Source organism: Ascidia mentula, chromosome 5 (genome assembly GCF_947561715.1).
Source record: "Ascidia mentula chromosome 5, kaAscMent1.1, whole genome shotgun sequence".
In the NCBI taxonomy this organism is placed as follows: domain Eukaryota; kingdom Metazoa; phylum Chordata; class Ascidiacea; order Phlebobranchia; family Ascidiidae; genus Ascidia; species Ascidia mentula.
The window spans coordinates 20,405,062-20,420,976 of NC_138570.1; the positions used below are offsets into that span (position 1 = coordinate 20,405,062).

The window sequence follows — 15,915 nt, forward strand, 5'->3', positions numbered from 1 at the left end:
AATGGTAGAAGATTTAGACAATACTTTATTGAGCATCATTTTTCATAATTTGTATTGTATAATGCCTTTGAAATTTTGCAGTTTTTGAAATATGTAATAGTTTTTTTCATGTAAAAGCAGGTATAATAGAGCTCCTGGCGAAAGGTCCTGCTTACCAAAAAAACCTAATGATCGCACAGGGATTACCTCATGGGTGCGATTGGAAAATCTCAAATTTTGTGTACAAATTCTATTGTGTTTTATTATTCTGCCTGCTCAGTCCTTTATTACCCTGCCGCTTTTCTTGCATGCACTCATTGTAGTACTGATGATGAACGCAGTTAGTGTTCGAAACGTTTACTATTTCTAATGTATAACAGCATTTTAGCTTTGGCTTTCATCTTCAAAGTTATTAACTCCAAATATTTTGCACCCAAGTATTCTGTATGGCTTATGGAATAAATACTGTAACTGCAACAAGTGTTCGTTATTGAACCAGGGGCGCCTAAACTTTTTTAAATGAGGAATTTTCATCAGGTGAAGACGCCCGCAGGCCGGTGTTTTTCATCGTAGGCAAAAATGCAAATATACGACTGCATAACAATCGTTTCGTTTCCCAAACTGCTAAGAAGGACAGTGAAGCATTTTATTTAACTTACATTTTTAAAGAACTTAAATGCCCAAATCAATACCGCAGCGGTCCACTTTGGACACCCATACATTAAAAAAAGTGCATATGTCTCGATGATGACAATGTTATCGACTGAAACAAAAATCCATCCATTTATTGCGCATTTATGCAATGGTTCAAACTGTAAAAATAATGCACTTTATTTAGCCTTTTGACTCGACTTTGTCGATCTGTCCTGCTGTCCTACCTAATACATCACTTCTCAAGGTTTTTTTTGTTAAAGCAGGACAGAGGCCCTTCCTTGAGATCAATATTAGGATTATAGGACAAAAACAAACACTAAAATAAAAACAAAGTAAAGCAATGAACAAGCAGGCCCTCTTGTTCATTGTAATAAAGAAAGAAGAATGAAAACAAGAAAAAATAAAGTTCAATAAAGTTTTTTTATTAAAATATTTAATTTTTAAAATTTTTTGTGTTAATTTTATTTACAATGATTAAGGAGGGAACAATTGGCCAAGTGATTAACCTTAGTGACAAAACAACAAGAACAAACAATTGCACTAAGGTTAAATTACAAAAACATCAAGTAGGTAAACAAACTGTTATATGCACTAATGTGAAAATGCATCAGAGTAATGTTTGTTAAACCTACATAAATCAAAAAAACTACAAATTAACTCTGCTACATCTTCATACAAGAATACATACAAAAATTCATAAACCTAGCTGGTGTTTAAGAAGCAAAACTTTAAGGTCATGTTCGATCTTTTCTCTCTCCTCCTTCCGAACCTCTCTCTCCTCCTGGTTGCGGAGCCACTGATGTTGTTCGGCTCTCCGAACCATCTCCTTCTCTAACATCTCCCTTCTCAGATCAGCATAGCTGTGCTGAGGGGCAGACCTTGCAGAACTGCAACACCCTTCAGCATTGCTTAGGGGTGCTGCAGCCTGCACAAGGAAGACGTCAGGATCCACCTCTGCATGACCACTTACAAGTTCTGCCATATAATAATTCTTGCATAAAAATCTCTGTGTCTATAGAAAACATTTTGTCTATCATTTCCTTTTTTTCTTTAACCTGTCTCTGAATAACCCTGCCATAACTGTTTGATACTATCTGTCATAAACTACTTTGATGATCTAAGCTTTAAGCCCTCAACACAAAAAACCTCACCAACTTCTACTTGACCAGAACCAAGTTCCGCGTCCTTGTCGAACAGGTTGCACAGCGGGTGTACCTGCCCGGTTATCATGGCTACAAATGCAAGCAAAACAATTTTAGCAAATCATAACAAAAATTTGTCAAACGATATCTGTATAGGCTACCTGAGACTCTGCTCGACAAAGCATCCAATGGCTCAGCTGGCTTGCCGCCTCCAGTTTGGAAAGTGGCTCTTCGCTGGGCGGTTGACCCCTTGCGAGCCTTGTCTTTGAGGTTTTTCCATAACCTCTGCAAGGCGGCCACATTCCTTGCCTGCGATGATGTGCAGGCATTGAACTTGTCGGCAACAAGCAACCATTTTTCCTGCTTGGTCTTCAAGCTTGCCCCATCTGTCCTTTTGTTTTCAATTATGGAGAAGAAATTATCTTCTCCAATAATGTCAACAAAGAGACACCGCTCAGTTTCAGTGAAGTTTTCACTGCGCGGTCTTTTCGCCTGTGAGGGTTGGATGGGGGTGGATGGCATATTCTGAGCCATTTTCAAATAAGATTTTTTAATATTTTTGTTAGGAATGTAAAATAACAAAGGTACACCTATCTGCAAATACAAGAAAACTTGTTTATTTCCCAAAAAAACTGTACTACGACTACTTAAACTAGTAAATTATAATTTTGTAGTTCACCTTTGGTAAAATAATAAAAAAATCTTCAAATTCAATTCACTACAAACGTAAAAAGCTCTATTTTTAACTTTTTTTGCGCCGCATCTTCGAAAGAAGTGGCCTGTAATGTGAAAACACTGCACTGCCAATCCACCGAATGCCTGACAACCGGGATCTACAATTTCCCGCCAAAAGTTAAGCCGAGCTTAGCTGAGAAGGAGTTAAGCGGGGTTTCTGCATAGCAATTTAAGCCGGGCTTAGATAAGCCGGGCTTAAAAGTTAATCCCGGATTAAGTTAAGCGGGGTTTCTGCATTCCACCCTCAGTGCAGTTTTTTTCAGTTGTGAAAAAATCTTGTAAAGGAAGGTCGCGTTTATTTCTGTCCTAATATTTTGTGATAATTTAAACGTTTTATATTGGATTGATTTGTTGGTTCTTGTGTTGATTAAATCCGACTTAAACGTGGGGAATTCTGTGCAAGAATAAAGTAAGTTTTATTTTAAGTGATTTTATTAAAACTGGAAACCAGACATCTGCATTTTTAATAAACTTGTTCCTGTTTTGTTACAGATTTATTTCTGGATTTAAAGGAAATCCAAAGATGCCACCAAGAAAAAATCGCCGGGTTTTCTCCTCGGATGTTGCATTTTTCCTCAACCCGACTTCACTCAATCCTTGAGGTTTTGTCGGAATTTTTACCAAAAGTTACAAGAAATGATTTGGGGCTGTGGATGATTGATTGCGACCTGAACTCCGAAGATTTAACGATTATTTGTGAAGCAATAAAAAGAATGGAATACGGGGTTTGTTCGGTTTTTGTTTATTTTCTGAATAAGTTTTTATTTGAATAAAAGCAATTTTGACCAAAGTTTTCGATTTTAAGAAAAAGGACATAAAATATTTTTAATGTAGTTTAGGGAATAAATTTTTTTTTTTGTATTTTTTACTTCTTTTCCAGTTTTAATATTTGTTTATTCCTGTTTTAAAGAGCATCAAAACATTTCCTACAAACAATATTTATATTTTAAATAGTTGGAATATCTCGACCTGAGAGGAAACGACTTTCATCGAAGAGAAGATGGGGAAAAAATTTGTGGGATTTTACCGAAGGTTGGGGGGAAGTTGGATCTGGGTGACTGCGGATTGGTTCCGGATTCGATTAAGATGGTGGAGGACGCACTTGAGAATATGGAAGATCCTGTGAGGATTTAATTTAAAAGATTTATTTGTAAATTTTAATAAAATCAAAACTTTTGTGACTTTTCAGCCGTTAGTTTCGGGTTTGTATGAACGATTCTGACTCCAGTGGTTCGGATTCGAGTGATCCTGACTCCAGTGGTTCGGATTGAAGCAGAAGCTCAACACAAAAACTACCTCATGTTCCTCATAATTATTTGTGTTTTCGTGATTCCTCAAAAATAAATAAATTTAACAAAAACAAAACTTCCGCCATTTTTTCTTCCGCAGCAGTCGCCAAGACCGAAACTTTAACGATGCCGGTAGGGTTTTTTTAACAAATAGAAATAAAATTAGGATTAAACACCGGGCCGATTTTTTTGGCAATTAAAATACGTGCAGTTTTAAAAACAAAGATTTACACTTTTGATTTAAAGATTTAATATTTTAGTTAATATCTGTTTGTAAATTTAGCACGTTACGACCAACCAATAGATGCGCGAATGTAATAAGATTTCCAACTTCTGTCATTTCGTCAAAATTGTTTTGTTTTAAACAAAATTAAATATCATGTTCGAATAAACACAAATTGAAAAGATATCACAAAATCAAGACAGCTTATTACAAGCAACGAATTAACAATTGGGAAAACGTGATTCAGGCTTGGAAAGAGTAATTTAACGTATCCTTTGTAATTTAGTTCACTGGAATCGCAGCTAGGGCAATAAAGGAGTCTGGGCCTAGGCTACTTTTTCCGGTCGATACTCTAACACGTCACGAACGGACGATGGGGATTTTCCCGGCTCTTGCGTAGCTACTTAAACTTGCGTTTTCACGAGACTAAGCAATAGTACAACTCCAATATTAGGTTTATTATAGCACAAACCTTATTACGTACAAAGAGCGTCATGTTTTTTTGCGGGATTTGTTTGAAGGCCGTGAATTTTGACACTTTAGGACATGGGTACCATTGTCTATCGGCACGTGGTGAACGAAACGTTTCGTTTATGTAAGATGTTTTCTTGTTTTTAAAATACCTCTGTGCAATGCCTTCATAATTATTTTAGTTCGGAAAGAATGATATTTACAACAAACATGTCCAAAGCGCTGGTTTAACCATGCCACGCATGAACCAAGGAAATCGACCGTTCGTGAGGTGGTTAGAGTATTGTCGCCGCACAATACATGTATATACTAAAAAAGGCCCAAAGCGTATCACTATCTTATGACCGAGAGTTAAAACCAAAGTCACTGTAATCACGCGTTCAACGCATGTCCGAGTTGTGAAGTCCAATAAAACGACATGGGAAAAAAAGAAGAACCAATTTCCGGTTTAGGTCAATTCCTGATCGGACAATTTAATAGGAAAAACTTGCCGAGCAGGTGGCAGGTGAAAAAACTTGTAGCCGGTAGAAGCAGCCACATTATAGTTGTGTTATAAACCATGTAATTTGGGAAATAAAGCCATATAGGTAACTTAGGCAACAAAACTAACTGCTTAAATCAAGTTAAAATAATTATAGGCATTTCTTTGCCAAAATTTAAATACAAGTACTTCTTTCGCAAATGATAAATAAAGCTTAAATAAACATAACTACTTTTACTTATTCGGAAAACAAAGTCAACCTAAACATAAACAACCTATTTAGGGCACTTAGATAATCAAGCTATATAAATAACTGACGTAATCGACCAAATCGGCCAACTTCAAGTTGCATTAAAGTTGCGCAACAACTCCAAATAGGGTATCAATACGTGTGGCCAACCGCGGACTACATAAGCAGAGCGACTAGCGCCTCAGTGTGTTTTAACTGTTGCTGTGTAAGGGTCTAGGCTGTTGGTTCTGCTTTAGTACTCTCCATGTTTTGAAGAAACTTCTGTGCTGCACTGTAAACTGTAATGGTGGAAATTTGCACCTATGTGGGTGATACAGTTTTTTCTCCCATAGGGATGAAATACATTATATAACCCAAGGGTGGATGTTACTAAACCACCCCATGATAGTGCAATTTCCACCCTACTGGAGAGGATACTTTTCCATACCCACCCATGAAGTAGCAGTTTCCACCCTACAGCACAATACAAACACACATTTTATTGTCCAGCATCAGTTTGTATTTTTTAGATTTAGATGCATCACGACAGTTGTCTGGGATTCAATAAAATCAACAGTTCGTTTTTACTGCATAACAAACTGGCGAAACTTTAAAGTTAGTTAATTACTTTAAACACAGGTTCAGGCACTTCACTTACATTCAAATGTAAAACATATCCACACATAATGCATGAGACAATTACGTCTGGGATCTCCCAAGAAAATGAACAGCTCATTTTTGATGCATAACAAACTGGCCAAACTTTACAGTTTGTTAATCACTTTCAACACAGGCACTTCCACTTTTACATTCAAATGTAAAATATACCCACATAACAATGACATTGTTTTGGAAATTTGCTTGGGAATGGTTACATCAAAAACCCAATAAGCAGCAATAAGTGTGGATAACCCTTGCAAGATACCACCACTGACTGATACAGCACAACCATCCACAAAAACAAAGAAGCATGTTTTATCAGCATCATACTGTAAGGTTGGATATGGTGAGATAACATCCTGCAAATATAATTTATTAATGTATTTGCTTGAAAGGGGAAACAATTATCAATTCACTTGCCTTGTCCATTGCAAAGAAATAGGCCAAATTTTCTTTAAACAATGTTGGAATACAAAGCATCCAGAAAAAAACATCTTGATCTAAAACAACACATGATACATGTATAATCTTTTTTAACAAGCAGCACCCCATACATAAGAAGATATACTAACACTTTATAAACCAAAAACAATTCTATTAATAAACAGTTTTTTGCTCAGTAGCATGTCCACCTAAAATTTTATTCCAAGCCTCTGGAACATCACCCCAACGAATTAACTTTTTTGCCTTTCTTAGTTCCGCAGTTTGTAGAAGAGTCTCAACATCAACATTTGTTATTTGCTTCATTTCTTCCAATACCTTCACAAAAACTTTTCATTTTTATATTCTAAAAAATGAAATTGCTCACCATTCTGCACAAAAACAAAATGACTGATCCTCACATATGAGTTGAAAAAGCTCACCACAAAAAAAAAACTTTCCAACATAATGCTTACCCATGTCGAAAACTGTAATGCCTCGTACTCTTCAAACAATGCGCTCATGGGCAACCCTTCCAGAATTAATTTTCTCCTTGCAGAGAAAGTCCTCATAAGCCTGTCTTTGATTACAGAAAAATTAGGATTCTTCTGTTTTATTTCCTTTTTTAATACTTCTTTGTGATAATTTATGCTGAATTCATCTTCTGCACTCGAATTCTGAGTATGTGTACAGAAACAATGCTAATGAAACACACTTACTTGCAAAAGAAAACATATGTTGTTAACTCACACTGTCCGAAAGCTTGCTTCTTCTCTTTTTGCTTACTGTCTCTACCACATCATCTTGCTTTCTACGCTTGTAACACTGGCCATACTTTTCTTTCATTTTGTTTCTAATAGCATCTTCAACAAGATGCCTTCTGAAATCCTTGAACTTGCCTCGCAACATGTTGAGCCAAGAAGTCTAACATAAAGATACAAATTAATACAATTTTTGTATTAACAAACGAGGGCTTACATGAAATGATCCAGTTGGTGAAAACCTGTCTCGCAGTGCTGGGTATGTTGTCACAAGAGACAAACAGACTTCTCTATACTGATTTGGCATCGGATAACTAAAAATTAAAACACAATATCACTGCACAGCACGTTTTTGCAATGAAACAAAATAATACTTACTTTGTGTATCTTCGCATATCATTAAAAATGATATTTACAATTTGCCTTCTAGTTCTACCTGGGATAATTGCCTCTTCCTCTTTTATAGAAGCAGTAACACACATCGGAAATGGTGGCAATTTATATACCAATGGCCACTTTAGTAACTCTTCTTCAATGCTGCAAGCGCTCGAAAACGACTCTTCAAATGGTGATGTAACATCACTTTCTTCTGCTGTGCTAGTGCTCGGGCTTGTAGTTGGTTCCTCTGGTGATCTTGATTGTAATTTTAGTTTACTTAAATTTGGAATAATTTCTTTATTTTCCACATCTACCCAATCCTGAAATTGACTGTTAAACACTTGCAGCTGAACATTTTTTACACCAAAAGTTTTTTTCAGAACATCATGTAGATTTTCCAGTGAACTTACTGTTACAACTTTTTTTACATCTCCATAAGTCACATGAAACATTTTTGACTAGCTTCTAGAAAACCACAAAAAAAAACAATTATAAACTTTTATATAAGCAAGTGGAGGCAATAATGATTTCCGTAAGCTGCATACAGATGGCCACTGTTAGCTTACGTTTTTATGCCAAGTCATTCATGAGGGCATATGCGATAATTGAGCTTTATATACTCATGCTTGTTAACCACATATATATCATGAGCACGACTCATTTCCATTCCAGCCTTAAAAATATGCCAGTAATTTGTGGGAAATACCTCAAAACATTGTAAATGGTCATTAAACATGGAATAATACAAATTACCAGTTATATACCATCCCTCATTAATAAGCAATATAAACTTTGTTTGCAAAAAAATAGGCTGCTCCTCGATTATGTCGATGACAAAAAAATCATTAAAACAATAGCGACAACAGTCAAACAACAAGCACCTGGTCGATTCTAAGTTAGGGTTTAGCACGCTAAAAGTATTACTGAGGAGATTAAATGCAGCAGTTGGCATAGACTTGACACTAATATATTTAATGGATACATGACCTTTTAACATTTTGTCATTGCTTAGACAGTTCATCCCACTTTGTTCCCAGCACCTCAGTCCCTGGATACGCTTGGTTACAGTAAGGCAAATGTTTTTGAAGTTGCAAGATCTTTTCACAACCTTTTTTACCCGTTGGTGATAAGACTCAAACCTCATTGACCACAAGTGTCGTAGTGGACCAAAGCGTATAATTAATCTTGGGTAATGCAACATGAAATGAAACTTCGGTTTCAGTTTTGTTTTATCTACTTCCATAACTAGCTGATAAAAGTCAAGTATAAGTATGTCGAGTTCATTGATCCATTCTGTAGCAATTTCAGGGGCAAACACAATGTCACAAATGTTTGACAACAACTTATATACTTTCCACACAGTACAATCCACAGAAACAAATTGGCCCAATAAAAACGGAAAAATCCTAAACAAACACCATGACTCATGTGCATTTAGGGCACATGAAGTTCCGAGAATCCAACTAACAGGCTTGTTTTGCCTGTCATTGCGGCCAAACTGAAAGTCTTTTAATTTGTGAATAATGTCAGATCGACACAGTTTCTTTGATCTTCCAAGTTCCTCAATTATCAGGTTTAAAGTAACTGGAATAACCCCCTCCAGCATATCATGCATAATATCTGGGGGTAGGCCTAGTATGACATCAAATGATGAAAGGTTTGAAAGTATGGGTGAGCACCTTACTCCGTATGCAGAAATTAGAGAGTTATCCTCAGCAACAGATGCAACATGTGACATATGATTTTGTGCTGTTCGCAAAGCAAACATGCTTTCATGACATTTGGACTTTACTTCATTATGAGTACACAAACAAAATCTGCAAACACGGCCACTAGAAAATGTCTTGCGAAACCCACCAATGTCATGCATGGCCAAATTGTCCCCACATATGCAAGAAACTCCACACATAAAGTGAATAGTCCGGCCATCATTTACATTAACAGTCAGACCAAACTTTTCCAAGTTTTCCATGTCTTCAGAGAATTTATGCAGAACTGGCCCATATCCCACATTCTTTATTTGTGTAGACAAGGCAACAATTAACAAATGTATATTGCTGTGATTCGAAAGATACTTTTTTTCCATATTGCAAATAGTAAAATAAAAACAGGTTAATTTATGAATACCACGGGATGTTCCAAGAGGGTTACACACTTCAATATCATCGCAATATAGTTGTATTCTCAATTTATATCGATCCCCTTTAAAATATGCATTTAGTCGAAAAGCTTCTCCATCTGTATAATCACATAATCCTACATGTGAATGCTGTAAATTTCTGGCAATACTGTCTGCAACATCACTATGGGAGATATATCTTTTTAGAGTTTCAGTAATTGGTACATACTGAAAACTTTCATTTTCCACACCCAAACTAATTTCCTTAGATTCGACCAAACCAACAGACAGGCAATAATTCCTGTAAAATGATTCATTTTTGATTTTTTTACATAACGTTTGATGTTGGTCAGCCAGAAAATGCTTGATAGAAGTTAAAGGACTCTCAGTATGGAACTGACAAACAAATTGTGCAACATCAGTCATAATGTCTAAAGACACAGTTACTGGCAAAACGTGCTTTTCGCGCAGCTTTAAAAACAGTGACATAAAAGAGTCATCAAATTGAAATTCGGGAAGAGCCTCCTCACATACTTCTTCATCCTTTCGCTTTACAGTTAATAAATTTGCATTAGGATTATTATTGGTCTCACCACAATCAATCAAGTCATTTAAACATTTATGTGATTTGTACAAATGCACACGGTACGATTCATAAGATGTGTACGTCCTGTTGCAGTTCTCCAATGTACATTTAAAACGATCGGTGAAACCTTCATGCAAATGGCTGCTTCGAAGATGTTTTAAGTGAAGCTTAAATGAACTTTGTACCACATCACATCCTGGGTAAGGGCACTTTAGCATGGTCGTCTTGTACACACTTTACCAACTTAAATTTTTATATTTTTTTTCAAGAAAATTAGAAGTATCTGCTAAAAGTATTTCGTACAAATTAGGGCTACTTACCACACAAAATATAAGGGCCAGTTTTTCAACCAAAAAACTTGTCCAACACTTCCAGGTCTACAAATAACAAACCACTCCTGTATAACTGAAATATTTTGCAACAACACGTGCAGGCGACGCAGGACGCAATCAATAAAGAGATCAGTTAACAAGTAACATGCCACAAAGACAAAGTAGTCCCCACGTGTACAACTACAAATTGTTTGGTATATGTTTAATCGATTCGAGTATTCTTCAAAAGTATTTCAACAATATATTAATTTGGATTAAAAATAACTTAAAACGATTCAAGAATTATGCAGCAGAGAAATAATTTCATAATTCCTTTTTGCCAATATTCATCCGCCGCGTCACGTGTTATGGCACAAGTTCTGCGGTGCGCAGTTAAATCGTCCTCTGCTAAAACACACTCTTTATTGATACAGTTGTTGTATTAATTTTATTTTTGCTTGAAGATACTGCTAAAACACTCTCTTTAATTAACTTTTGCATATCCGCCTCCTTCCACTATTACTACCAAATAAACTTGTGGTGTTACCACAGAGCAATAATTCCCAACCTTTTTTCAGGAAACCCTATTTTTTAAATTCTATAATGCAAAATTATCGCGCACAAGCATAAAAGTCAGTTTGACGTAACAAACACTTAAAAAACTACAAAGCATCCATATTCACAAGTCCTAATACACATTTTTTTGCTTTACTTGCAATAAGCGACCCAACTTTGAGTCGCGACTCACAGATGAGGAAACACCGCTATGGAGGAAGTTGTAAACGATTTAGCCTAAATCAAAAATTCTGAGTGTAGGTGGTTGCCACAAACGGAAACATAGCGTGGATTTTAGTGCACTTTCGTTTCTATCATACAAAAATTAAAAATGCATGTTCGCCTCCTATCTGAGGTGGAATCAAAAGATTTATCCTTTGGTCATGATCGAAAAAGGTAGATTATTAATTTTTCACCTACATAGGGTTGTAAATTGTACTTTCCACCCATGCGTAGGGTGGGTAATTTTCCACCCTACCGAATTTTCCACCTTTACGCTTTACAGTGTGTGTTGTATTATATTACTGGATTATAAACAATAAACGGATTTATGAACAACTCTGAACTGGTTTGAAGCTTGGTGGATGTGTGTTTTGTCGAAGTTAGACTACACTGTAAACTGTAAAGGCGGGAATTCCCACCTAAATCGGTGGTTCACCGATTCTACCCTTTGGGTGGATTTTAATTTCCACCTTTTCTAATCCACCCATATAGGTGGTTTTAACCACCTAAATTGGTGGATTACTCCACCTTTGCATATGGTGGATTTGCTTTTCCACCTCTCCTAATCCACCTTTCCTGTGGGTAGTTTTGTGTTTCCACCTCGACTTTTTGTAATTTTTCCGGTTTATTAGAAAATGTCACAATGGTTCACATGTACTGACAAATTGCAGGGGAAAAATAAATAACCTATGGTTTTTGAATGGTTGAAAAAATATTTTGGCATACTGATGGGGCAACATTTATGGAACAGAACAAGAACACTTTGAAGAGAACGTTTCGGAACAGAACAAGAACACTTTGAAGAGAACGTTTCGGAACAGAATAAGAACACTTTGAATAGAACGTTTCGGAACAGAACAAAAACATAAAGTGCATGTGACACGGTTATGTTTAAACCATTGTGAACAAAATTTTGTATGATGTCACAGCTTGTGCTGGCACTTCGAGGTAACATAATTTGTGGGTTGTCCTATGCTTAAACTATTCGATATCTACAATGTATTTTAGATGTTTTTTCTACACTAGTTTCACGCAAAGTTACCATAGCTGTGTCACATGCAAGAATATACCAAGAAAACATTGAAGGGGACATCAAACACAACACTTTCACAACTTGTTAATAACACGCAATACTGATAAAGGCATTGCTATGTTCTGCATATTTGCAACATACCCAGCCAAAAATGACAAGGTCCTGTTTCCATTGGAAGGGAAGCAAATGTTAAATATCCAGTAGCACGCCAAAATTACCGCGATCCCTGTTTCTAATGAGTGAATGTCTGTTATGACATTCCCATCAACATGTACATTGAATGTGTTGCTCTGGGAGTTATGTACAATTTTTGGATAAGGAGAAGTAACATCCTGCAAAAATGTTAAGTTTAAAAAATAACACACTTAACAAAAAGAAAGTTTGTATGTTTGCAAACCTACCTTATCAGTTTGAAATATGCAGTCTATATTTTCATTAAATACTGTTGGAATAGCCACCAGTGAACATTTTTCCTTGTCTGTAACAAATATGTATGAGTTGTAAATCAATTTACAGATTGATATTCAAAGCATTTAAAGAACATAAAAAAGTATTCTAAAGAAATTTACAACTGCAGCGGAAAATGTTGTGTTTAACACTTACCTATTAATTCCATCACTTTTTTAATTAACAAGAGGAGGAACTGCATCAGCCGCCAACAGAGGGCGCCAGTAAGTCGGTGTGCGATGAAGCAGAACCATTGATGACGAAATTAGCAGTGGTTGGATACCGGGTTAGTTTAAATAAGTGCATATACACAGGGATGAGTCAGACCTAACCCGAATATCGTACGTGGAATGCGCTCCACTCAGATTGTAACAACGTCGCTAGCAATCACACACCTGTTTATATAATAATGTCGCTGTTTCTTTTGAGACCAATTAGAATTGATGACGCAACTCTGGCAATATATGATAAATGTGCGGCAAGTTGAAAGTAAAAATAAACTAGGTTGATATGTACTGGTTAGTACAGTAATTATGGATGTGTGTTAGATCTGCGGATACATGCACGCACTGTTTCAATCTATAAAGTCTTATCAGTGCAGCTGGTGACTGTGGCACTGGGGCAGCTTGGATACTGTCAGGGACACAGATTTTAACTTCGTGGTGTCTGTGGTGTAAGTGTGCATGGTAGTCTACAAGCTAGCCCAGTGCCACAGTCACACCAAACTGCACTGATGAGACCTTATAGGATGAAATATTGTGTGCAAGTGTCTGCAGTTCTTATGGATTATTATGGCTCTTTACTGCTTGTAAGGAAGAAACACATTTTGTGCTTGTTTTGTAGTTTGACCGATTCTGTTTGAAGTCAGAACACTGCACTTCATTATAGATTTGAAATTTAAGCAGGTTTAGTGCATTTTTGAAACCTTATTTTGATAACCCAACCCCCGTGCCATTGTTTTGCCCAAACATATATATCTTATATGCACGTCTTATGCCCGCGACAGATCCCAGTATGGAAACTCGTTATCACACGATCATCTCAAATCCACCAACCTGTGATCCACTCAGCGAAACATTTCCATGAGAGTTGTGACACTTTCGTGACCATGTGACCAACATTCAGACAATATAGCAAGCCAGAAGTGTTTAAATCCCAAGCTACAACCGCTTCATTAGTAGCAGCAGTTGCGGTCAAGTTTACATCCACAGGACTCCAACCCATGTCAACTCATGTCCAAGCCCTGAAATTAAAAAAAATGCTAATTATGTGTTAGGACTAACATGTTGATGACCAGGTACTGTGATCATGTCAAATGTTAGGTTTAGTGAATTATGTCAACTATATGATTTTATTGGGTGATGACTAGCAACATGTTACAATATGAACTTGTTGATGTTTGTTGTTCAAACAAACATTTGCCTGAATACTCAGGGTTATAGGGTGAGAAATTCTTACCACAAACAAATCAAAGTTTGGGTCAACTTCTGACATTGTAAATGCAAGTTGAATTATAACCACAATTACTTTAATCATTATCACAGCTTTGTTTTCACCCCAAACTTATTGCACCTCACTTTTGCCTTCATTTTAACACATACCGCAGGTTCAAGTATTTTCCCATGGATCATCATGAGATCACAAACAAAAAAACAGAAATGTTAGACTTACCAGAAGCAGTGTTTCCACAAATTATTTGAGCAGTTGGTTGGGATTTGAGAACTGCAACTAAATCATTAAACGAAGTTGGTCGGATCCATGAAATTCTACCATTGAATAATTCAAGCCTGATTGCTTTTAGTTGCACCAACTTTCGTTTGTTGCATTTTAAATGACAGAACTCCTTTTCAAGATCCTGAGAAACAAAAACTGTTGAACATTTCCTGAGATACAATTTTGTTTAATTAAAGTATTTGTTGGTCACAGAAAAGGAATCAGGAAGTTTCTACATTTTATTGCATTTTGTACCTCAATGTCTGAACATTTTTCCAGCAGTTTTGGGTCAGCATCTTTTGCAAAAGATTCCATTGCATCAAGTATGGGCCGATATCCTGTACAACGACAAATGTTTCCATCAAAACTATCTTCAACTTTCTGCTCGGTTGGAGTTGGATCTTCTGATAAAAGGCTAAAAAGACAAGAGGGTTACTTTATGGTTTTATTGGCAACTACATATAAACATGCATATACTGTAATGATTTAATATAATAAGCACAGTTGTGTTTGAAAGGCCAGAAAAGCATTCTCTGACATTTTATTTTGAAAAAAAATTGTCAATAACCCACCACAAATTTTCTGTGTATTCTAATTTATAAGCGAACCTGTACATATTCATGACGAAACCAGGAGTGCAATAACCACACTGTGAACCATCAAACTCAGCTACACGAGTTTGTATTGCATTGTAGCCATCTCTTCGTGACCCAAGTCCTTCCACAGTTGTTACTCTGCACCCGTCCACTGAAGCAAGCAGGCTGAGGCACTAAATACGTTTGTCAATACATAAATTTTTTTTAATATGCATTTTTATGTCAAACACAGTAAAATTATGTATAAGCTGCAGACAGATGGCCACTGTTTCGACCTAAAAGGTCTCATCAGTGCAGCTGGTGTGACAATAAGACGACTTTGCTGACCAAACGGCCAAGCAAAGACTTCCACTTTGTGGTGACTATGCAATCACCGTCATCCGTTGGGCACCAAACTAGGTGCAACCTTATGGAGAAAAGAAAGTGGAAACACCATGGCCAAGCAAAGCTCAACCATTAGTGCCATCAGGCCCCGTGTCTGCAGCTTATACACAATTCATATTATTGGCTCCACATTGCTTATCACAGTAAAATTAGTTGATGAATAGGAAGCATCTGCATATCAGTTATGATTAAACAACAAACCGAGACATAAAGTTTAACTTTCAACATTCACCGAGTTTACAGCTTCTATCTTTCCGGGAGTTTTCTCCATGGCAACCACGCAACATCCACATCCACTCCCTCATAACACATCACTTTTGTTCCAGTGAGTCCTGGTTGTGATCGGAGCCATGAGTTCAGGCTCATCATCGGATCCACATCATCAACTGAACAAAGCAAACAGGTTTACAACAACTAATAATTTATACTTCTATCTTTAACAAACACGTCCACATTTTTGTGACAGCTATTGCCAACAACTAAAATTAACTAAATTAAAATGCATCAAAAGCCTTAAAAAAAGAAAC

At 36.5% G+C, this 15,915-nt stretch overlaps 1 protein-coding gene across 1 annotated transcript in view; it reads left to right on the forward strand.

The window, feature by feature from the left end:
- Window positions 1-3,818, forward strand: part of LOC145903852 (protein NLRC3-like) — a 79,341-nt gene extending 75,523 nt beyond the window's left edge. Inside the window, exons 7-9 of the mRNA XM_082992026.1 lie at window positions 3,003-3,235; window positions 3,465-3,632; window positions 3,700-3,818. Coding sequence (XP_082848152.1) covers window positions 3,003-3,235; window positions 3,465-3,632; window positions 3,700-3,732 — 434 coding nt within the window. The 3' untranslated portion in view covers window positions 3,733-3,818. The remainder of the gene's footprint in view (window positions 1-3,002; window positions 3,236-3,464; window positions 3,633-3,699) is intronic.
- Window positions 3,819-15,915: the final 12,097 nt, after the last annotated feature.